The sequence below is a fragment of the Galleria mellonella genome, unplaced genomic scaffold (genome assembly GCF_026898425.1).
Source record: "Galleria mellonella isolate WM207_F2 unplaced genomic scaffold, CSIRO_AGI_GalMel_v1 utg284, whole genome shotgun sequence".
NCBI classification, from domain to species: domain Eukaryota; kingdom Metazoa; phylum Arthropoda; class Insecta; order Lepidoptera; family Pyralidae; genus Galleria; species Galleria mellonella.
The window spans coordinates 759,388-783,616 of record NW_026442065.1 but is presented as its reverse complement, the minus strand read 5'-3'; the positions used below and the strand labels follow the sequence as shown (position 1 = coordinate 783,616).

Here is a 24,229-nt window from a genome sequence, read left to right as displayed (position 1 = left end):
CTCAAAGGCAAGCTTAGACTACAGGAGACAAGTCTTACCTGAAGCTTTATAACGTATGGTGCCTTGTTTCAAACAGTTAGTGTTTAACTTGTGGGTAATATGGCAACCATAGTGGTGCAGCAATTTAATACAATACCTCAACTTTCGATGACCACAGGTTTGGTTTCCGTATATTTTAAATATATTTTTTAGAGTTAAGATATTGAATTAGCTGTTTGTTCCCTACTTCCTTTTTTTTTATACAACTTAGAATGGCAGTCAAGCTGACGGCCCACCTGATGGAAAGTGGTAACCGTCGCCTATAGACATGAGCAGTACCGTGGACATAACAGAGCATGCTGTTTCGCACATGATACCCCTCATGCGTTGCCATTCCTGAGGACTCCTATTAGTGGATTTCAGAAGTAGAAAAACCATTAAACCATGAAATAGACCATTTGCAGATGGTATATCAAGATGAAATATACACCAAATATAGAGTGTTTGGATGGCTGTGTTTCGGTTTGAAGGGTGGGACATGGCGTGAATTTACTGGGTACGGAGGAATAACACCTGAGTCCTCAGGAATGGCAACGCATGGGGGGTATCATGGGCGAAACAGTATACTCTGTTATGTCTATGGTACCGTCTAAGGCTCTTGTCTATAGGCGACGGTTACCACTTTCCATCAGGTGGGCCGTCAGCTTGTTTGCCATTCTAAGTTGTATAAAATAAAAATAGAGGTAGATTATCAAAAACACAACTGTTAAAACCGTGTCCAATTTGGTGCAGTAGTGTTTGCGAGATGCTGAAATAAAGATATAGACAGATAGACAAACAAACGTTCTAAACATTATTGTTTCAGAGTTAAGACTTCTCAGATTTTTTTTCTTAATATATCTCTCGTGTACCAACCTCGTTTAGTAACAATTATTGGTCTTTATTATACAAACAATAAGATGAAACAGTTAATTTTAACCGTAATGTACAAAGTAAGACAAGAACAAAAAGAAACGTGGTCCTACAGAGTAGCCAGTATGCGAATGGCTTCACCATAGCCTAACTACTCACCAAGCGTGGCAACTACTGGCAAACCCCTTATTGTGGGAAAAACCTATGTTCAATAGTGGACAATTAATGGCTGACATGATGATGATGATGATGATGATGGTGCCATACAAACAAAGCGAAACACAGACATGCAATTACAGCTGCTTCACGGAAGAAACACTAGTGTTACAGAAGTACCCATTTAGACGACGTTTCTACAAAGTCTCCCTCTGGTAAACCGGTATAAAGAAAATAACTCCAATTCATATTTTCTAGTTACATAAAGCGTAGCAATAGTAATTTCCACTGAACCCTACAAAAACTTTCTGGGGCAAATTGGTTTTTCTCAATAAGTCGTCCCCTGACAACGCGAATTATTTTCGCCTATCTCGGTGTTTCAATTTGATGTAATTTATTTTTGGGCGACGCGAAATATTGGGTGGCCTGTCCTGTTCTCCATCCAGTTACTTGGAATCACATCCAGTTATTATGTTTACAATAGCTAATTTTAGTTTCCATAAAGAAAAGATTAAAATTTTGTTAGGATAAAAAAATCTATTATTGATCTTGACAGAATTAGGATCGTCATCAAACATCGCTTTGCAATTGATAAAGGTATTGCCTAAGATACGAAACAGAAAAAAAAACAAGGCAAAATTTGTAAATTCATTTTGGTTCCCTACAATTTTTTTTGCTTCGAATACAGCAAAGAATACAGCATCTTTAATTATCAAAATACGAGCCTAATACGGGAATAAACTCTATCGATTGCAAAAAATATTATCAAAATCGGTTCAATTCGTCTAGATAAGAAGCAAACGAATCTATCTATAGAATCGTTATCACTAGCTAGCCTGTCAGGTACAACCAACGTAATGCGTACAACCCGCCATAAACTAAAATTTCATCCCAACCATCTGGACGAGTGGCGGTATTCCACCGTGCGTTTTTCAAGGCACTTTATTCCACGCACAACCACTCTTTGGAATCAACTTCCAGCAGCAGTATTTCCGAACCGATACGACAACATAACCTTCAAGAAAAGAGCATATTCCTTTTTAAAAGGCCGGCAGCACACCTGCAATGCCGCTGGTGTCGTGGGTGATCAGGGGCGGTGATAGTCACTTACCATCAGGTGAGCCGCATGCTCGTTTGCCCCATAAGTTGTAAAAACAAAATACAATTAAACAAATGGCCACGTACGCTGTCTTATTTTTCATATGCAAGCGTTGACCGAATTGTGGCAACACTACTTAATTTGATTACAAAATTAAATAAATCGATTTTTTATGAAACCAATCTGTAAGTATATCCTTTCAGATAAAAAGAGCATTTTTTAAATAGATTCATAATATATAGAGTTATGAGGTTATAAATATAAAAAAATTAATACAACTGAATTGGAAGCCTTTTTTTTAAAGTCGATTAAAAATTGTCGTAGCCCGCGTAGGCCGTATGCTTGTTCGCCACCTCAATGGCACGAAAAAGTATTCGATTTCAACAACAAACAAACATAAATGTAACTCCCCTATATTGAATTTATAAAATTACGACTGTTCCGTATGAAAACTTATTAGATATCTGAATAGAACCCAACAGCGCCACCTATAAATTACTTAAGAAACGACAGTTGTCTTTTATTTAAATATTTGCATGCACCACATCGATGTAAAAAAACCCAAGATGCACAGAGGCTACAAAAATGGCATAGAAAATTGAGCGCATTCAACCAAATTGTACAATTATTTCCAACTTTTCAGTAATGTTCGTAGCAATATGTGCTGAAATATTCATTTTCGTTTTAAAAAATAATACGTCTAGACAGATAGATATATTTACGATAGGTATATTATTTATTCATTTAATTTATTTATTCATAAACTATTAACTGTATCCTGTACTTATCATCATATCAGTTAACCATCTGAGGGGGTTTCCCGATAGTTGCCACGCTTGGCAGGTGAGTTGATAACTGTGGTTAGGCTTTAGTGACGTTTTAAGGGGGATTTTTTGATGGGTGAAAATAGTATGGTAACTCCGCCTGCGCTAACAGGATACGCTGGCGGAGCACCAGTGAAGGGTCATAGATGAGAATGAAAACAGGCCAGTCAGCCCATTATGATGAATTCATCAGGAACTAACCATGATAGTTTTCAGGTCGACCTGGTTGGGTATATTGCTAGCAATGGGATTCTCAGTCTCCATTACTAACAATCCCTTTCCCCCGTTTTAAGGGGGACGCTGCTGCTCATCCCTCGCCCTCCTTTAGTCAGCTCTTATGACACCCACAGGAAAGGAAGGGTGGCCTATTCTATGCTGGGGCACACTCAGTATGTAATTTCCTGTACTTATAATAACTACATATTCTTTTTAATTCTAATTTTGAACACTTTTATACTGCGTATCTAGAATTTATTTATATCAATGATGCACCCCCATATTGAGCGTTCGCCTCCTTGCACCCCACGCCCCCTAGCGGCTATATCGCGAACTATCACCGTGCTCGGAGTTTAGTTTATGCAAATTTAAGCGGCTGCGTTTTATGGCCGCTATTTTTTCCAGTGCAGTTAGCTATATTAATTAATATGCGACTCTCTTTAGGGGTAAATTTTGAATTTTGAAATTTTCATTTGCAAATTTCATGAGAAACTAAAGTAGAAAATGTCCAATAAAAGCATTCGACAATAATTGATAAATGCCTCTGACTATCGCATGAACAATTACAATCGATATATATATATTATATATTATATAAATTTTAAACTACTAAATGTAAATACATAAATAACTCTAAATCATAGATAATTTGTTAGAGTTTAGCTAGAAACTGTTAGCCAAGAATCAGCCATAAACTTCAAGAAAGCATATTCCTTATTAAAAGGCTCGCAGCACACCAGCAATGCCTCTGATGTTGCGAGTGATCATGGGTGGCGGTAGTCACTTACCATCAGGTGAACTACAAGCTTGTTTGCCCCCTGTTATAAAAAAAGAAACCACAGAAAAAAACACGAAACCATAAAACCATAGAACAAAAGAAACCACGTAACGTATAAAAAATATAGACGTATTAAGACTCCTATCACAAAACATTTAAAAAAAGTTTTTATTTATACAACTTTAAAAAAATATAATAATAATATTATAACTAAAGCCAGATTGTATTATTAATATAAAAGAAACCGGGTAAAGTTTATAAACACATATACCGGTTAAGTAACTCGGCATATACTCCTATATGCCACAGACAATCAGAGGTCAGTAGTGCAATAAAAGTCGCACCCAATAATTTACTCTTCGATAAGTGAGCAGCTATCGGATACGCATAAATTGTTTCCAGACCTATCTGAATTGCGTTTCGTATTCGCAGTTGATGCGTATCAGTTGAGAAAATAAGTGTTTTTGTTGGATACATGGTTCTACCAAATGCCACCAGAGGGAGAGTTTGTACAGAATTCATCTACTTGTCTATATATATGTTTCACTCGTGTTTCTGCCGCTAAACAGCTGTGTTTAAGTGTTACCATAGCCACCGCTACATATTTTGTGATATCATACTCATGACTACTACGAGTCATGTCCAGACACCAAAACTAACTAAAACTTCAACATCATATTAGCCATTACCTGTCCACTGCTGAACATAGGCATCCTCCATAAGGGGTGAATTATATAAATATATAATTATTAATTTAAAATATAACATTTCAATTATGGACCCTGCTGGGCACAGCAAGTAGGAGAGAGGATTAATATAATTATTCATCATCTTCCTACCCTTATCCCATTCATTTGGGGTCGGCGTAATATGATTTTACCCATATTACAAAAAGATTTGGTTTTTAGTTTTACGACCGGCCGCCTGTCTGACGTCAACGCTCTTTGGGAATGCATTTGTTGGTGGTTTCCGCCACCTATGGTATGTAGGAAAGGATTGAGGAAAAAAGGAAGGAAACGTTGGAAATCCATAAAGGAAATTGATGAATGAGAGGAATAAGGGACTTATGTGGGAAAGGAAAGGGGGGGGGGGGACACTGCACTTAAGGAAAGGACTGGGACATTGCAGCGGCTCGGGAGGCCGGGGTCGCATACCCGTATGCCCTTATTCTAGAATCGGACAGATTTCTAGAGAACATCCCTGAATATAATTATTATTATTAAAAATGTTATATGTTCTCCTTTAACCATAGGTTGTCTGTAAGAGATTACCCTAGCGATAAGACCGTCTTTTGTACCTTTATATGTATATTTTGTTCTATGCTACTGTATTTGGTGCAATAAAGAGTTAAATAAATAAATTAATTAATTACTTAGTCTACTGTTACTTGACATACTGAACTGTGTACACTATGGCGCTAGACTAGGTATAGTGTTTCATCCTGCAGTTTCATTCGGTTAAATTTTAATTAGCAACAACGGGGACTCTTTGCTGGCATTTTTAATAGGACAGTTAGAATGAAAATTATTATTGCTTTGTACTACAGAATTTTGTTCGGTAACCTCCAGAGATTAGCGGGGTAGTTAAAATTTAACGGATACTATATTTAGACGAGTTAAGTTTGGTTTGTAGGTTTTAATATAATTTAGCGCTTGTATTTTATGATTTATCATATACCAACACAAAAAGTAGAAAGTAAACATAGTTATATACATAGCCTGGCGAAGCAGCGTCCCTCTTAAAATATCACCAATGCGTAAATGCGGTAACCAATCCGCCTGCCAAGCGTGGCGACTACTGGCGACCCCTCCCCCTCCCCTCAATACGGGGAGGCCTATGTTCAGCAGTGGACACTTAACGGCTGATATGATATGACAAGGTTTAATAGCCTCATTCCTTCAGATCTGCATGCTGTCCTCCTTGGAAATCTTCGTGTTTCATTCCTGCTTCCATCATCATTTACCATCGTTCATTGGTACTCCGTCATAGTAAACCAGGCGCAGGCTAGACTTCAATTTCATTTTTTTATACAACTTAGAATGAACAAGCAAGCTGACGGCCCACCTGATGGAAAGTAGTAACCGTCGTCTATAGATATAAGCAGTACTATGGACATAACAGAGTATACTGTTTCGCCCATGATACCCCCCATGCGCTGCCATTCCTTAGGAATCACGTGTTATTCCTCTGTACCCTGTAAATTCACTGCCATATCCCACCTTTCAAACTGAGACATTTTCATCCATTAAAAAAAAAACAGAACGTTAATGAGTAGTTACAAATATGACTATGAGAATCTAACAGTGTCTAGTTCAGTTAACGCATCGTCGAAACGGATAGTTCGCCCGCGGGAACTATAAATTCACTAAACGAGATGTACAAAGTTTGAGAGCACCCGCTGGGGTGGCCATTAGGTTGTGTAAAAAAATAAAATAATTTAGGTCTATCTCCAGCAGTGGCGGATAATCACTGAGATGATGATTAGGAATAATGCGAGCAAAGATGAACTTATTTTTAAAAGATATCTCCTTCAGTCAACCTAAAACTCTAGTATAGGAATATTCGCTTTTACCTACCAAGGTCAGAATAATTTGAGACATTGAGCTATCACATTTTAGACTATGTCATCACTTAACATCATTATTTCAATCGGTTTATAAATAAAAAAGTTATATCAATCTACAAATGTCCACCGTGCAAAGTCGGGGCGGATTGCTAGTTTATACTCGATAGATATTATAGATTTATTGTTTCCTCCAAAAGATTACAATAGTGAACTTATTATAAATATAAATAATTACAAGAAATAATCACAATGAGAAAACAATGGGCGACCTTATCGCTAAGAGCGATCTCTTCCAGGCAACCTTTGGATGGAGAGGAGTAATTATAAACAATTTAGTGGCTATGGCTGTAGTCAAAGCCACTCAAATTACATGACAGTAAATTTAATAAAAAAGAAAGAAAGAAGAAAACGCCGTTTAGTCGTGGCGATAGAAGTCGCTGTTTTAGGTGACTTCAAAAGGAATGTTTCTAATTCGATTGTATGTATGGTGCATGTATGTATCATACGAGATTTGGTACCAATAATAAACTGACACATCATTAAACTTGCGCTAGAGACTTGAATTTACATGTATATATTTTTTTTTACAACACAGGGGCAAACGAGCAAGCGGCTCACCTGATGGTAAGTGACAACCGCCACCCATGATCACCCACAACACCAGTGGCATTGCAGGTGTGCTGCCGGCCTTTTAAAAAGGAATATGCTCTTTTCTTGAAGGTTATGTTGTCGTATCGGTTCAGAAATACTGCTGCTGGAAGTTGATTCCAAAGAGTGGTTGTGCGTGGAAGAAAGATAGATGATCGTTATCAGCCCACAGCAGATCATTCCTTTACTTTATCTATCCAATAGTTTCTTGCCACACGTAAATCATTGTGCTATCTAGCTAGCACCTTACACTTCACTTGCCGAAACATACAGCATTTGGTATATAAAGCATACACAAAAATACCACAGTTTAAATAAAAAAATAAACTAAAATACATATCTTCCAAACTTAGCTTTGCAGCGCAATTCCTGAAAAAATCCACCACATCGTGTCCGAAGTAGATAAAATCTCATGGGCACTATAAGATAAGGCCCTGGCAGTGTCTCGTTTTTCGCACAATAACTCACAAGCGGCCGCCGTCCTGTCGCATAAAAATGCATTCTGAAACTAGAGTGGGCTTCTAATTTTGCAAAAATCCAGTTTAGATTTTTTTTTATTTAATCTTTTTTAAGTTTGTGATGCGATACTAACACTAAATTTGAGTTTTGCTTTAGTCTGTAAGGATAGATAGATACATAGATAGATAGGTATTCTTTATTATTTGAATAAAATAGTAAACCAAATAATATATATATATATATATTTATATGGGCGACCTTATCGCTAAAAGCGATCTCTTCCAGGTAACCTTTGGATGGAGAGGAGTAATTATAAACAGTTTGATCGGAGGCACAATGAAAACTCTATTATTTCTAAATATAAGGAAATACCAATATTTAGTAATGCCACATTTGTGTTCTATGTGAACAGAACAAAACAGTTCTTGTTCAGATCTTGCAATAATTATAAAATTAAATTTACTAGTTTAGATTTATTAAACTGTAAGATCTTTACCTACATGAAATATCTTAGAGAAGTTATATATGACTTATTATGTATTTATTTATAGTTACTTATTTCTCTTATCTCTGCCATTACCTTGCTTTTTACTATTGAGAAGGTATTTGATATTTCTATGTTCTATTTACTTATGGAAACTGTGCTGATTTATGTATGTACCTAGTATAAACATATACGAGTATGTATATGTTTATACTAGGTGTAATAATTAATTGTTTGTTTCCCTAATAATATAAAAAATAAGTAAGTTTACTAAAATTCCTAAAAACTTTTCCTAAAAACTAAAACTTACTTGAAGTTTTAGTTTTTAGTTTTTAGAAAATGTTCAATGATGACACAATTGAGTTCTATTTTAGTTCACGGGGATATATTAGTTCTGACGAACTAAATTAGATAGTAAAAGATGTTTAGAAAAGTATATTTAGGTTTTGTTTTAGCTTAGTAAGTTGAGTAGCAATGCCGCATTTGAGAACTATATCAGTTCGCGAGGCGATATTTAGCTACATTTAACTAATTAGTGAAAACATATATAGTTGTTTTCTATTGTTTATTATATATATATATATATATATATATATATATATATATATATATATATATATATATATATATATATATATATATATATATTATGGGGGATAATGGAATGGTACCCCCACCCGCGCTATCGGTATACACCGGCGGGGCACCAGTGAAGGATGATAGGTGAGGATGAAGCAGGTCAGTTAGCCCATCGTGACGAATTCAACAAGAATTATTCACGATGGTTTCCAGGGGAAACCACGTGGAAGTCGACCTAATAGGGCGTATTGCTAGCAATGGGGCTGTCAAACTCCATTGCTAACAATCCCTGTCCCCCTATTAAAATATATCGCAAGTTTATTAAAAAGAAAACGAAACCCCCATCATAAAAAATTTAAAAATTTAGTAACATTTTTTTTCCAAGACCTTTTGGACCAAAAATATGGTGCCTATGTATGTGATTCGTTTCGTATAATTCGACTGAAACGCGGGTATATCCTGTGATATATTAACTAGCAAAGGAAACAAAGAAAATTATTATAATTTATCACATAGGTATCCGCCTGTAAAAGCACTATAATTCCACTACTAGCCAGCCAAATAAATGCACTCAGCCCTCACTGATATAAAACAGATTTCTCGCTCATAAAATCTGTAATTTGAATTCCTTGCGAGGGTTGTCTGTACGTCTATTGCTCATAAGTCGGAAACTGCGAGGGACGATAGTAAGAAGATGTTCTGAAAAGGGGATTTTATTTATTGCGTCATCTAAAGTGTTCAGAGTATAATGTTTTTAGAAGATTTTTATGATATTATGTCGTATGTGTATTGCAGGCGTCCATAGGTTACGGTAACCGCTTACCATCAGGTGGGCCGTATGCTTGTTTGCCACCTCAGTGGTATAAAAAAAATGTGAAAGTTTTATAAAATATAAGAACTTTTTACAATACAGAGCGCCATTTTCTTCTCAAAATGAGCAGAGTTAGTACTATGCTTACTTCTGTGGTCCCTACATAGAATAGGCCATCTCTTCCTATCTAGTGGGTATCGTTAGAGGTGACTAAAGGAAGTTAACGGTAGAAGGAGGTGTAGCAGCGTCCCTCTTAAAATATCTCTAAAAGCCTAACTGCTGCTGCCAACCTGCCTGCCAAACGTGTCAATTACAGACAAAACTGCCCTTATGGGAAAGGCTTATGTTCAGCAGTGGACAGTTAATGGCTGAAATGATGATGATGATTATGTTACTTCTATTATAAATACTAAATAAATATGAATATGTATCTTGAAATATGTGGATACACAGAATTAAAGCGAAATCATTCTTGTCCTTTCCACGTTATGTTTTATAACCGAAACAATATTTTTTCAAAGAATTATGAGTGGAAAAATGACTTTTTTATTTTACAACTAATAGTATACCTCTAGTTAACTAGAAAATATTTTTAATATGCAATTTGGGATTCCGAAATGCAGGTGCATTTCGGAATCCCAAATTATAAGTAGGCTAAAGATATGTCATCCGACGATTCAATCGAGTGGGAATTGAAACCTATTTATTTTTATTTTTTTCACTTAAATATTTCATTAAAATGCAATGTTATTTCACAAAAGCTTTTACATAATTCACCTCACATATTTGCCCGTAATAATGTTACTTAATTATTTATAATATTAATTATAAATCTACACTAACTGTTTACCATCAGACGGGCTGTATCCTTTTTTGCCACCTTTGTAATATAAAAAATACTATAATAATATATGAGTGGGTATTTTAACAAGTCAAAATCATATCTCTTCTTTTTATTTAAGAGTTTCTTCTTGTTAGTGCAACAAATTTATTCACTCTCTTCCAGCCAGCTCTATCCCAAGCCATATCCTTGATCTCCCTATACGACATGACACCTAGTGTTTCTTTTCTCTGTCCTTCTCTGTCCCATGTAGTTATTCCTCAATCTTTCCCTTCCTCTTTCGCCCTCTATTTTCCTTCTACTATGCTCTTTAAAATATCGTCATGTCGTATAACATGGCCTAGCATTTCGCCTCTTCTAATTTCTATTGTTCGTTTCTGATTCACCCTTTTCAGGACGTCCTCATTCGTTAGTTTCTCTGTCCAGCTTCTCAAAATTATATAATATAAAAATATTATATAAAAAAAATGGACAAAATATACAAATATCATAATTATGTTATTGCATACTTCCTCGCTGTAATCATATCGGTATCCTGCAGTGTTACAACACTGTTTGGACTTTTTAATTTATTGTTATTTACGATGTTACGGTACGACGCGACGCCCTCGCTCCCTGCTGCGACCAGACATATTTCAGTCTATTTACAACTATTGGCCCCTCTCAGATACGTCGACTGGCCTGTTACATAGCTATAAGTTTTAAAGAAGACACAGTATACGGTTATCAAACCAGAGCGCATTTAACTTTCATCATATTGTCAAATAACTATGAAAGGTATTGAGTGATTAAATTTTTTTTTTATACAACTTAGAATGTCAAACAAGCTGACGGCCCACCTGATGAAAAGTGGTAACCGTCGCCTATAGACAAGAGCAGTACCATGGACATAACAGAGTATACTGTTTCGCCAACGATACCCCTCATGCGTTGCCGTTCCTGAGGACTCAGGTGTTATTCTTCTGTAGCCAGTAAATTCACGCCGTATCCCACCCTTCAAACCGAAACATAACCATGCAAACACAGCTGCTTCACGGTAGAAACACGAATGGGACAGAGGTACCCAAGCAATCAACTTCTGTAGAAAGTCTCCCTCTGGTAAAATATTCAGAATAGATTAGATTTTTTTTTTAATATAGAGTATTTGAAAATTCCAATTCTAATGGTTTACATTGGGTTCGCCCCTTTTATTTTCCATGAAAATAATTATAATTTAATGATAAACATATAAAGTTGCCGAGTGATCCCTGTATAGAATAAACGCCTGGAAAAAATCGCTGTTCAGCGATAAGGCCGCCTACCGTTGCACATTCACTCGTATCTTACTTTTGTGTAATTAAGTTTTTGTTAATATTATTCACTTTGTTTGTGTAATTTTTTTTAACCGCCATTTGCTTTCCCGTAGCTATCATGAGAGGCGATTAAGGGAACTTAAAGATCGATGAATGGGCAGCATTGCTTTTAAAACATCACCAAAAGTCTAACTGCGGTTGCCAACCCGAGTGACAACTACTGGAAAACCCTCTTATGGGAGAGGCCTAAGTTCAATAGTGGACAGTTAAAAGTGGATATGTTAATAATGTTATATCTTATTAAAATGTCTGTGCCTGTCTTTTGAGGAACCGTGCAACAAACGTCTGTGGGCACAGCCCAGAACACCCCCTTTAGGGGGAGAAGGGATTGTTAGCAATGGGGATTACCAATCCCATTGCTAGTAATAAACTCTATCAGGTCGACCTCCTCGCGGTTCCCCCTGGAAACCATCTTGATTAGTTTATTGTTGAATTTGTCACGATGGGCTAACTGACCTGCTTCATCCTCACCTAGCATGCCTCACTGGTGCCCCGCCGGTGTATACCGATAGCGCGGGTGGGGTTACCATTCCATTATCATTCATTAAAAAAAAAAAAGCTCAGAACACCCATATAATAAAAAATACAACCATTGTTTCACCCCATTATACATAGACATCAATATACCTACGTTATGCTAATGGGACTTCCCCTCCACAATTTGTAACATTTTGCTCTCAAAAATGACTTAAGTTAAGGAAGTCGGAGATAAATCAAATATAACGCATAATTCGCACCTCTGACAAAGTTTTAATACCATTTTTTTCCGGTATAAAATGAGAAATTTACGAATGGGGTACCTTTAATTTATTGGATAGACTGCTGAGTCGATTTGTCCCGGATTAGTTGGTCTCAGTGCTTCATCACGGGAATGTTACTTTGGATAAATTATAATAAAAAAAAAATTGTATTTCAGACCGGCGATCTGCCTCTGAATTGAACGAAAAAATAAAATACCGTCCATGTTATTTACTTACTAATAATGTATCTTTCTATAGGTGAAAGAATTTAAAAGGCAGTCATGTACTTTTTAAGTTTTATCTATTTTATTTATAATAAAGAAATCAAATCTCTTCTTTTCAAGAGACTGCAGCATTTGTTTTTGAAATCTGATCGATGTCAAAAACAAATATCAAAATCAGGCAAGGATTCGCAAAAGTCATCGCATAACACAAATAAGTAAATACTTAATATTTTGCTACAATAAAACAAAATTATATAAAAAACACAACTATATAATATTATAAGGACTCTATATTGTTAGAGTATTACCCCATATATACAATGACGAATAAAGTAACCATAAACGTACATAAAACCAAAAAAACATTCCAGTCACTTTCTGGACAGTCATATAAAAATACAGACGAATCGAGAAATTCCTTTATTTAAAAATAAAAAAGACTTCATCATAATTTGCAGCACACAGTCCACTGTCAGAATTTCATTCAAAAAAAAAAAAAAGAGAGAAAGAAAAAATAACATTTCGCAGAAGAAATTAAACTTGTGTTATCTCAAGTTAGTTCTACAGTAAAGAGGTGTTCCGAACTGAATTTCACTTTGCCGCACAAGAATCTCCGTGGAATAAGTCAAGCTTTACAATTTACTCCGACTTCTAGAAAAATACAAACGCTGAATAGAGCGCATTTCGCTAGATTAAAACTACATTAGGTTGTATTTCTTAGGATATTATTTCATTACATTTGTGGCTCGGAGATCCATTAGTTTAATTGCTCTAACTCAAATATGTAGGTGCTGGAGAATCTTTACTAATATTGTAAATGAGAAAGTAAGTTTGTTAATTAGTTTACTACCTCTCGGTATATCTTATAAGAAGGACAGATAGATAAACACTATTGTTCCCTCCAAAAGATTACAGTAGTAAACTTATTATAAATATAAACAATTACAAGGAATAATTACAATGAGAAAACAATGGGCGACCTTATCGCTAAAAGCGATCTCTTCTAGGCAACCTTTGGATGGAGAGGAGTAATTATAAACAGTTTGATTGGAGGCACGATGAAAATTTTGTTGTTTTATAATAAATACATAGAATTGAAGTAAATGCAATAATATAAATGTATATTTCTACTTTCTTTTAAATATACATACATATATCTACTTAAATACATATATAAATATATACACACTTTCATATGTACATAAAACTTACATATAAGATTGTTAGGTAAGTAAAAAAATAAGTATGCTAATCAAACAAGCAAATTACGATAATGTCAGCTTGCTCAAATAAAAATACTTAATATTTTTTGTATGTTTCTTTGCAATGGACAAATTTAAAAACTACTAAATCGATTTTTAAAATTCTCTCTCCCATTGATAGGTACGAGTATATTCATCATTATGGCCTTGTTTTTTCCTATTTTTTTGACGTAGTATACAAACGACAACCAAGTATCAGTAACCAATAAAGTATCAAAAATTTGCCTATTAAAGCTAATATAAAATACGGGGAGGAAATAGATGTTAGTAATAGGATCTAATTGACCCATTGCTAACAATACATCAGGTCGACCTCCACATGGTTCTCCCTGGAAACCGTCGTAGTTAATTCTAGTGGAATTCGTCACGATGGGCTAACTGACCTGCCTTTTCATCCTCACATGTCATCCCTCAATGGTGTCCCGCCACCATATCCCGATAATGCAGGCGGGGTAATCATTCCATTATCACCCATTAAAAAAGTATATAAAAAATTAATTTATCTCTCTATCTATCAACCCATGCGAAACCAGGGCGGATTGCTAGTAGGATATAAACTACTTTACCTTGGTCTCACAGACGAAGTCGTGGATGAAACTAGCAGCTATACCATACAATATGCAGTATATTGGCGATGTGGCCATTGCCAAATTTAATATTTTGACTAATTTTACCAGATTATTGAAAAAAGTGTCAAAAAATAAACTTTTGAGTCTAATATTGTAACAGACACAAAAAGAGAAAGAGGAAGATCGAGGAATAAGTACATGGGACAGATAAAGGAAACACTAGGTGTCATGTCGTATAGGGAGGTCAAAGATATGGCCTGGGATAGAACTGGCTGGAAGAGAATACATAAATTAGTTTCCTCGACATTTAAATGAAAACAAGAAGATTGCAGCGGCCTGGTCTGCGAAAAACTGCAGCAAACTAATCTGTTAAGTGTATTGTATCACGAAAGAGTTAGTCGGACATTTAAATTGACATAGACTAGAACAGACAGACCAGAGGGAGACTGTACAAAAGTCGTTTGCTTCGGCACCTCTGTCCCATTCGTGTTTTTACCATGAAGCAGCTGTGTTTCAGGTGTTGAATTTACAGGATACAGAGGAATAACACCTGAGTTCTCAGAAATGGCAACACATGGGGGGTATCATGGGTAAAACAGTATACTCTGTTATGTCTATGGTACTGCTCATGTCTATAGGCAATGGTTACTGGGCCGTCAGCTTGTTTGCCATTCTAAGTTGTTAAAAAAAGACCAGATTAGAACATACGACCCTTGAGGTTAAAAGTTGCGATAATGTACCACTAAGTTTATGCTTTATATAATACATTTATTTCCAAGAAATCATTAACTGAATTGATGAATCAATTTGCTTTCCAAATATAGAGTGTATCGACTAAAGTAACTTCGCTTTCCTGTTTTAACTTTACGTAACATCAATATCCACGGTACAACAAAGTTCTCGCACCATTGTAATGACCTACAAAATTTTATTGAAACAGGAAATATTTTATGAATATCGGCATTAAATTGTAACAGGGGAGCATGGTGTGTGGACCAAGTTAAAAGATATTTTACTTGAACAGCGAAAAATCTAATATAGGTGTTCCTAAACTTTAAAGATATCGGAACACCCAAGAAATACCTTTTATTTTATAGAACTCTATACAAAATTATTACAAATCAAAAACTCTGTAATTTAAATAAGAACAATAGCTTTTATTAGTTTTTTTTTTTAAGTTTAGCACTTTATTTAGTTTTATCTTTAACTTTTAATGTGAAGAATTAAATTGTTTCACTGTATAAATAATTTCGCGGAGCTCCAGTGACTTCTTAACGGAACCTCTAGGTTTCACTGAACTTTTTTAGGGATCCCTGATCTAAGTCGCTTTCAAAGTCGGGCAGCTCGAATTGTTGACGATTGTCGCCTTACTGTACAGCTCGACCCACTGAAACTGCGTAGAGATGTTGCATTTCTGTGCATCTTCTATCGAATTTATCATGGGGAGTGCTCTGAGGAATTGTTCGAATTAATACCTGCTGCTGATTTTCACCATCGTACGGATAGTACGAGTTTTAGTTTATGGCGAGTACGCCATAAACTATATCATTTGCATTATTTACAGCATATAAATAACAACAGACACAATAAAAAGAGATAAAAGAATACATATACAAAAAAAGCAAAATACATGAAAGAAGCTACACATTTTATGCTTCCGTACATAGTATTCGTATAATAACTTCAGAATTACCCTTTAGCGATTACAATCAATGGATTTATTTGAACAAAATTTAAATAATTAAAACCGCCTGTCGCTCATGGCCTACAGCAGCTCCTAACCGCTCCTCGTCCGTACGATATCTACCCTCAATCTGGCTGCACTACTTAGCACGTTACTGTTAATGCCCCGCTTAACCCCGGCCTGTTCGAGAACCTTCCGAAAGCAAGCCAACCACTGAAACAATACACTTTATTACGGCACAATCAAATGGAATTAGTTACGGAAACTCTTGTTTCTTTTATCCGTTTCCGCTTTTCTTTTGTCTTTTTTTTTTACACCACTGAGGCGGCAAACAAGCATACGACCCACCTGTCGTATCACTATAACTACGTACACACAAAACACCAGGAAGGAGTTGGTGTCGAGTCGCATCTTGATACGACATGACACCAAATCCTTCCTTGATCCGCCTGATGTAACTATGTCTCGGTCTCCCTCTTCCCCTCCTTCCTTCTATCTTACCTTCTATTATAATGTTCATAAGTTCGCCGTGTCGTATCAAGTGTCCCAACATTTTTTCTCTTCTGTCCTCTATAGTTCTAATAATTTGTCTTTTTTCCTTAACCCTAAGGAGGACCTCCTCATTGCTAATTCGATCCCTCCAGCTAATTTTCTCCATCCTTTTCCAGCACCACATTTCAAAGATAAATAAATAAGGGTAGTTAAAAATAAAATGTATTAATTCAGCAACAACACAATAATTACCAATTTAGAAATGTTCTCGCCATATCTAAACGGAATTGAACAACTAACCGTTGTTTTAACATAATTTGTTAATTCCCATGTAATTCTTTTGAATGGTAACAATTCTTTAAATGGCTCGTTAAAGTTCTCACTTTGCGCGATAGCTCTTTATAGCAACAATCACGGAACCCGCGGCCTCAACTAAAATAGTTTAAGCGGTAGCAAAAGTATATAGAATCCGAACAGAACGCCACTTGCATACAAAACATTGTGAAAGAAGCTATGACGCTAAAATTTTTTTGATGATACCTTAAACAGCAAGCATGCTAACGACACACCTAATGAAGGAAGGGATTGTTAGTAATGCGAACTACCAGTCCCATTGCTGGCAATATACCCTATCAGATCGACCTCCACGTGGTCCCCCCTGGAATATCGTGCTGAATTCCATTTGTGTTTATCACGATAGGCTAATCGACGTGTCTTTTCATTCTTACCTACTCATCCCTCACTGGTGCCCCGCCAGCGTATAGCGTTAGCGCTGGTGGGGCTACCATTCCATTGTCATCTATTAAAAAGGCTCACTTGATGGATAGTGGAAACCAGAGGGAGACTTTGTACAAAAGTCGATTGCTTGGGTACCTCTGTCCCATTCGTGTTTCAACCTTGAAGCAGTTGTGCTTGTATGGCTGTGTTTCGGTGTAAAGGATTGGATATGACGTGAATTTACTGGGTACAGAGGAATAACACCTGAGTCCTCAGGAATGGCAACGTATGGGGGGTATGATGGGCGAAACAGTATACTGTTATGTCCACGGTACTGCTCATGTGTATAGGCGACGGTTACCACTTTCCATCAGGTGGGCCGTTAGCTTGTTTGCCATTCTACGTTGTATAAAAAAAACATCACCTATAGACATGAATAGCATTACGAGCAACACACAATTTACTGGCATATACATACTATATAGTATCCCTCGCGTCTTGCCATTCCTAAAGAATGTGGTATTATACCTTCGCACCCTATAATTTTACTGCCATATCCCAACCTTCAAACCTAATTTAAATAACACTTGTGCAGCAATGTTTGTTAAAAAAAAAGCAACAGTTGAATTTCTTGTCTGTTCTACACAGCTGAATTTACATTCTGAATGCATTGTAGAATCACATAAAAATAACTATTCAAAAATGCTTGTGATTATGTTTGTTTTACTTGAATAATTAAGTTTTACTTTAATGAATGAAATAATATTTATTTATATGAAACACTGCAAGTATATAGATGTAACAATCCACATATTTCGCATAGTCTTGCATAGTCTCTGGTCACAACAAATCTAATACTATAAAAAGAAAAATTTAATTGTATATTTCTAATGTTTTTTTCTTTTTTTATGGGTGATAATGGAATGGTAACCCCGTCTGCACTATCGGTATACGCAGGCGGGGTACCAGTGAGGGATGACAGATGAAGATGAAAGTAGGTCAGTTAGCCCATCCTAACGAATTAAACTAGAATTAGTTATGATGGTTTCCAGGGGCAATCACGTGGAGGTCGACCTGACAGGGTATATTGCTAGTAATAGGGCTATTTGACCCCATTACTAACAATCCCTTTCCCCCATATTTGTAATGGTTAACCTCAATAAACATTTAAACGATATTTATTCATTTAACTAATAATATTTAACTGAACTAGATATTATTTTATGAAAGTCCATATCACTGGTTATTACGTTTGGTCAGGCATTCACAATGCATCGAACAGTTAAAACTATGTTCCGAGTAGCAATTTGTTAATTTGCCTGAATATGCCTCGTTCAAAAGTGAAAACATGTGTCGCAAAACATGCCTGGACGGAATGGTGGTCGAAGATTGATGGCTAATATGGAAGATTGTAAAACTTCTGGTGTTGGCAGTCGCACACATATTAATGGTAGCGGAATTAAACAAAATAATTCTAACCAATTTTTTTTTATACAACTTAAAATGGTAAACAAACTGACGGCCCACCTGATGGAAAGTGGTAACCGTCGCCTATAGACATGAGCAGTACCATGGACATAACAGAGTATACTGTTTCGCCCATCATACCCCCCATGCGTTGCCATTCCTGAGGACTCAGGTGTTATTCCTCTGTACCCAGTAAATTCACGCCATATCCCACCCTTCAAACTAAAACACAGCCATGCAAACAGCTGCTTCACGGTTGAAACATGAATGGGACAGAGGCACCCAATCAATCGACTTTTGTACAAAGTCTCCCTCAAAAACCAAGTAACTAGTAACTAATAAATCGAAGGTTATAACATCCTTAACCCACTGTTTATGTTCTACTCTATGGCACATTATTCCGACCGCGTGCCCTTACAATTTATTCACTACCTATCACAGTTTACATGACTTAACATGCGATAACATCGGAACTTAAACCAGTATTTAAAATGACGTTATAATTACTTTTAATCGGTACTAATCACTTGTAAAGCTAGTAAAAGTTGACAGTAAACTAATTCTATTAAATGGTATGAATAGAAATAAAATATTAGACGTGTTACACGGTATTGCTTACTTCATTATATCAGCCTTTAACTGTCCACTGCTGAACATAAGCCTCCCTCTTAAGTGTTTGACCAATCGTTGCCACGTTTGGCAGGCGGATTGGCAACCGCAGTTAGGCTTTAGAGATGTTTTAAGATTACGATATTGCTAGTTTCTAATATAATAAAATATATGAACAACTCACCTGCAGCCGGCGACAATTTTGTTACGACTCCCCATCGGGACTTCCACTGGAACAAACAAGAAATTATTTCATTATTTTTGATAATCGATGATGAGTGTGGAATCAGCTGTAAACTGTCCAATGCTGGACATAGGTCTCCCCTTTCGTGGGTTTATTTTTTTTTATTTTTTATACAACTTAAAATGGCAAACAAGCTGACGGTCCACCTGATGGAAAGTGGTAACCGTCACTACATTTAAAATAAGCTAAGACTTTAATCCACACAAAACGTCGATTTTAACGTGACACAATCAGTTATTTTAATTTAAAAACTAAAAAAACACAAATAAAAAAAAATTCAAACCGGTTCATAAATAACGGAGTTATGAGGTAATAAATATAAAAAAAGCCTTTTTGAAGTCGGTTAAAAAACGAGACTCAATACCATAGGCTGATTTTTAGTTTACGGAAATCCCCTCAGCTTCCCTCGATGCTTAAACAACAATACATTGGCAAGATAAAAAATCGCTTTGAATAACTCTGTCAGGAACAGACAAAAAAATACATATAGAAACCCCACAGCATCGCCACCCTTCTCTTATAGGGCAGTTCGAGAGAAATGATCCAAAATTTTATCTCCTATCTCCCGTGTCAAGTAAATTTGTTCAGTTTCCTCGAGTTTCCGCGATATAGGTGACGTGTGTACCACGGTACAAGTAATCCGAAGACAGTGCCCTAGTTGCTTGGAATTTATGAAGGTGCAATAGCTTTTTATTATTTATTTTCGATGTATAAAGTTTAAGAGACCTTTGTGTCCTTAAAATAATTGAGTTCGATATTTTATATATATATATTTTTTATACTCCTAGTTGCCTGTAAAGATTTTACTCGAATTACTTTTCAACCGATTTCAAAAAGGAGATGAAAATCTCCTTTATGAAGTTCGGTCGTTTTTCTTTTTCATGTTTGTTGCCTCATAACTCCGTTAGTTCTAAACAAATTTGGAAAATTCTGTTTGTGGGTAGTCGTATAATAAATATAAAATTTACGAAGAGAAAATAATATCTTTGAAGTTATTTTAAATATAAAGATTAATAAATAGCAGTCACAAAAATAATAAAAATTCGAGAACAATTTACAGACCAAAGCTTCAAATTTTAATTTTCCAAAATATTACTCCTCCCTCTAAACAATAATTTTAGACATTTTATCTGTCTGTGTGTTTGCTCCGGTATCACGCCAAAACCATTACACCAAATTTGATGTAATTTCAATAGATGTATTTAAAAAAATCTAACTTAAAATCTAGTGAATGACTCATCTTGATACACCTTTGAAAATTGATATATTTCATTGGTGGTTTTTTCTACTTCAAAAATCCATGCGTATGAAGTAGAGAGGGGGTCGGCAACGCGCGCGTAACACCTCTGGAATTGCAGGTGTTCATAGGCTACGGTAACCGCTTACCATCAGGTGGGCCGTATGCTTGTTTGCCACCTCAGTGGTAAAAAAAAGAGAGGGAACAGAGAACAGATAGAAGGCGGAGAACTAGTTAATTATAAAAAAAAATCTAAGCAGACTCAAATCCAGGTTTAAAATACTAAAGCTATCTAAACTAGGCTTAAGTCCTTTCATATATATATGTATATACATATATAGGGACTTCAGAATACCTAAAGGGCTTATGGACAAAAGGACAGTCGGCAGATTCAGCATAATCTCCTTACTTGAAACGTATACATTCAATTAAAACACTTCTTGGGCGGTGCATTGTTAATTCGAATTGTGGAACTCGGGTCTGTTGCAGGCGTTACTAAGACGGTTTTTCAATAAAATATTAACTTGGAAATCCTGTAGGGTGTCCCATTTGTGGGAGATAATAGGATTGTCTTATGGACGACGAACTGTCGTGGCTTGAGCGTTTAAAATGGCCGCTCTAGATGGAACATAACATATAATTTATTTGCTCCACACCACTTTTACAACATTTTAATCCTAACGCCATCTTCCCTCATTCATTCGTCGACCAATCATAAGAAGTGTCTCGAATTAGGCAAAAGGAACTGGTTCAGCAAATAATGTGAGTATTCCAGTGCGATATGTACAGCTGCACAGCTTTTTAAAGCCAGAAAAAAGAAAAGACTAGCTTTACGCCTGTAAAGCTAGTCTTTTCTTAACATATACAAGTTGTTCCCGTAAGTCATGGATTAAACGAATTCTGGCGATATTGGGGGTCAAGCTTTATAAAAAACAAAAAAAAAATTAAGGCACTCTGGGTATAAACAATATATATATGAATTGTCTTCCAAGAGGAAGATATTGAAGTCCTGAATGCTAATAATTCTACATTTCTAAAAGCAGCAGTTTTACTAATTATTGCACAAGCATTGATTAGGCAGTAAATTTTTTAGTAAATTTTTCTCTGTTGTTAAAATTAATGTCATCCTTTTTTCACCAAAAATAGAAGAGATAATAATAATGTGGTGTGTATCCGGGTTTTCTTAGTGAGATTTATGGTCATCCTAATTACGAGGGCGTACGCCGAGGGCCGAGGACCCGTAGGATTAGCCGCGTACTTATACCGGCCAGGGAGTGTCGGCTTACTTTTGCTAACTTAATTGTACGCACGCACTCATAGTATTACTGTACCATACAACGTTATGTTGTCCTGGTACTGTAATATCTACTTTCAACCGACTTCAAAAAGAAGAGGGTTCTCAGTTCGATTTTTTTTTATGTTTCTTACCTCATAACTCATAATAGTTTTACCCAACCAGATCGACCTCCTCGCGGTTCCCCCTGGAAACTATCATGGTTAATTCCTGATGAATTCATCATGATGGGCTAACTGGCCTGTTTTCATTCTCATCTATCACCCTTCACTGGTGCTCCGTAAGCGTATCCGGTTAGCACAGGCGCATGGGGTTACCATGCCATTTTCACCCATAAAAAAAAACTCACAACAGTTACCACATACCAGAGGGAGACTTTGTACAAAAGTCGATTGCTTGGGTATCTCTGTCCCATTCGTGTTTCAACCGTGAAGCAGCTGTGTTTGCATGGCTGTGTTTCGGTTTGAAGGGTGGGATATGTCGAGAATTGACTGGGTACAGAGGAATAACACCCGAGCCCTCAGGAATTGCAACGCCGGGGGTGGTATCATAGGCGAAACAGTATACTCTGTTATGTCCATGGTACCGCTCATGTCTATAGGCGACGGTTACCATTTTCCATCAGGTGGGCCGTCAGCTTGTTTGCCATTCTAAGTTGTATAAAGAACAAACCCCCAAGGAGGAGGCTATTTTTTTATACCACTGAGATGGTAATCAAGCATACGGCTCACCTGATGGCAAGTGACTAACGCCTATGAACACCTGCAATACTATAAATATTACGCGCGCGTTGCCGACTCTGAAGAAACCTCTTTACGCCCCTTTTGAAGAACCCCATGCTGTAGTCTCTCGGGAAAACCTCGGCAGGGAGCTCATTCCATAACCTAAGTGTTCGTGGGAGGAAAGATCTCTGAAACCGCATTATACGTGACCATTTAGGCTGTAGGGTATGAGGGTGAACTCTCTGTCGATGGCGAGCCGTACGTACGATATGTGGCTATGTTCAGCAGTGGACAGTTAAGAGCTAAAATGATGATGATGATGATGATGATGATGATGATTATGATTATGATGATGATGATGATGATATGAACAAATAAGTATATTTTAATGATATTTATGATATCAATGTGTATGATATTAAAAAACTCTTTATACTGTGGTATTATTATATTTTTAAACGACTATTTAAGTTTTTTTTTACAACACAGGGGGCAAACGAGCATGCGGCTCACCTAATGGCAAGTGACTACCGCCGCCCATGATCACCCACAACACCAACGGCATTGCAGGCGTTTTAAAATGGAATATACTCTTTTCTTGAAAGTTATGTTGTCGTATCGTATAACCAACTTTATATGAGAACAGACATTTTTTAAATCGGGAAAATGCATCATGCACAACCCCCATAGATTAAAGATTCGTTTAATTCAAAATCTACTTCGCTTATCTTCCTAAGTAAAGGTTTTTTTTGACAATAACCTTTAAAGTTATCATGTTCAGATGACGGCATTTAATCTCATTGTGCATTCACGCCGCGCCGTTCGGGGGCGAGCAGGCACACTTATCTCTAAGACGTCACTACCAATGGCACTACTGTCATTTGCCATTGGCTTAACTAGAAAAAGGTTTTCCCTTGCCATCATGAAATTTTTAAAATATTGTTTGCAATTAAATATTTTTCTTTATTAGGGTTCTGTGAGAGACGATTTATTTTATTCTATATAACGATCCAACATGACAATGTATAGGCTACGGTAACAGTTTAGTATCAGATGGGCCGTATGCTTACCACCTCAATGATATAAAAAGTGAATAAATTATTAAAAATTGTTTAAAGATTGATACAGATTATAAAAATTAACAATATGCACAAAAACAAATATAATAAATATTTACATATACGTAAGATAAAGAAGTGAGGGGTAAGTGGCAACTAAGGGAACCTAATGGTCGAGAGATAGGCAGCAGCATTCCTCTCTTAAT

At 36.3% G+C, this 24,229-nt stretch overlaps 1 protein-coding gene across 1 annotated transcript in view; it reads right to left on the bottom strand.

Moving 5' to 3' along the window:
* The window catches only part of LOC113512745 (uncharacterized), a 582,714-nt gene that overhangs the window by 359,313 nt on the left and 199,172 nt on the right, over nt 1-24,229 (bottom strand). Inside the window, exon 3 of the mRNA XM_052895562.1 lies at nt 19,653-19,698. Coding sequence (XP_052751522.1) covers nt 19,653-19,698 — 46 coding nt within the window. The remainder of the gene's footprint in view (nt 1-19,652; nt 19,699-24,229) is intronic.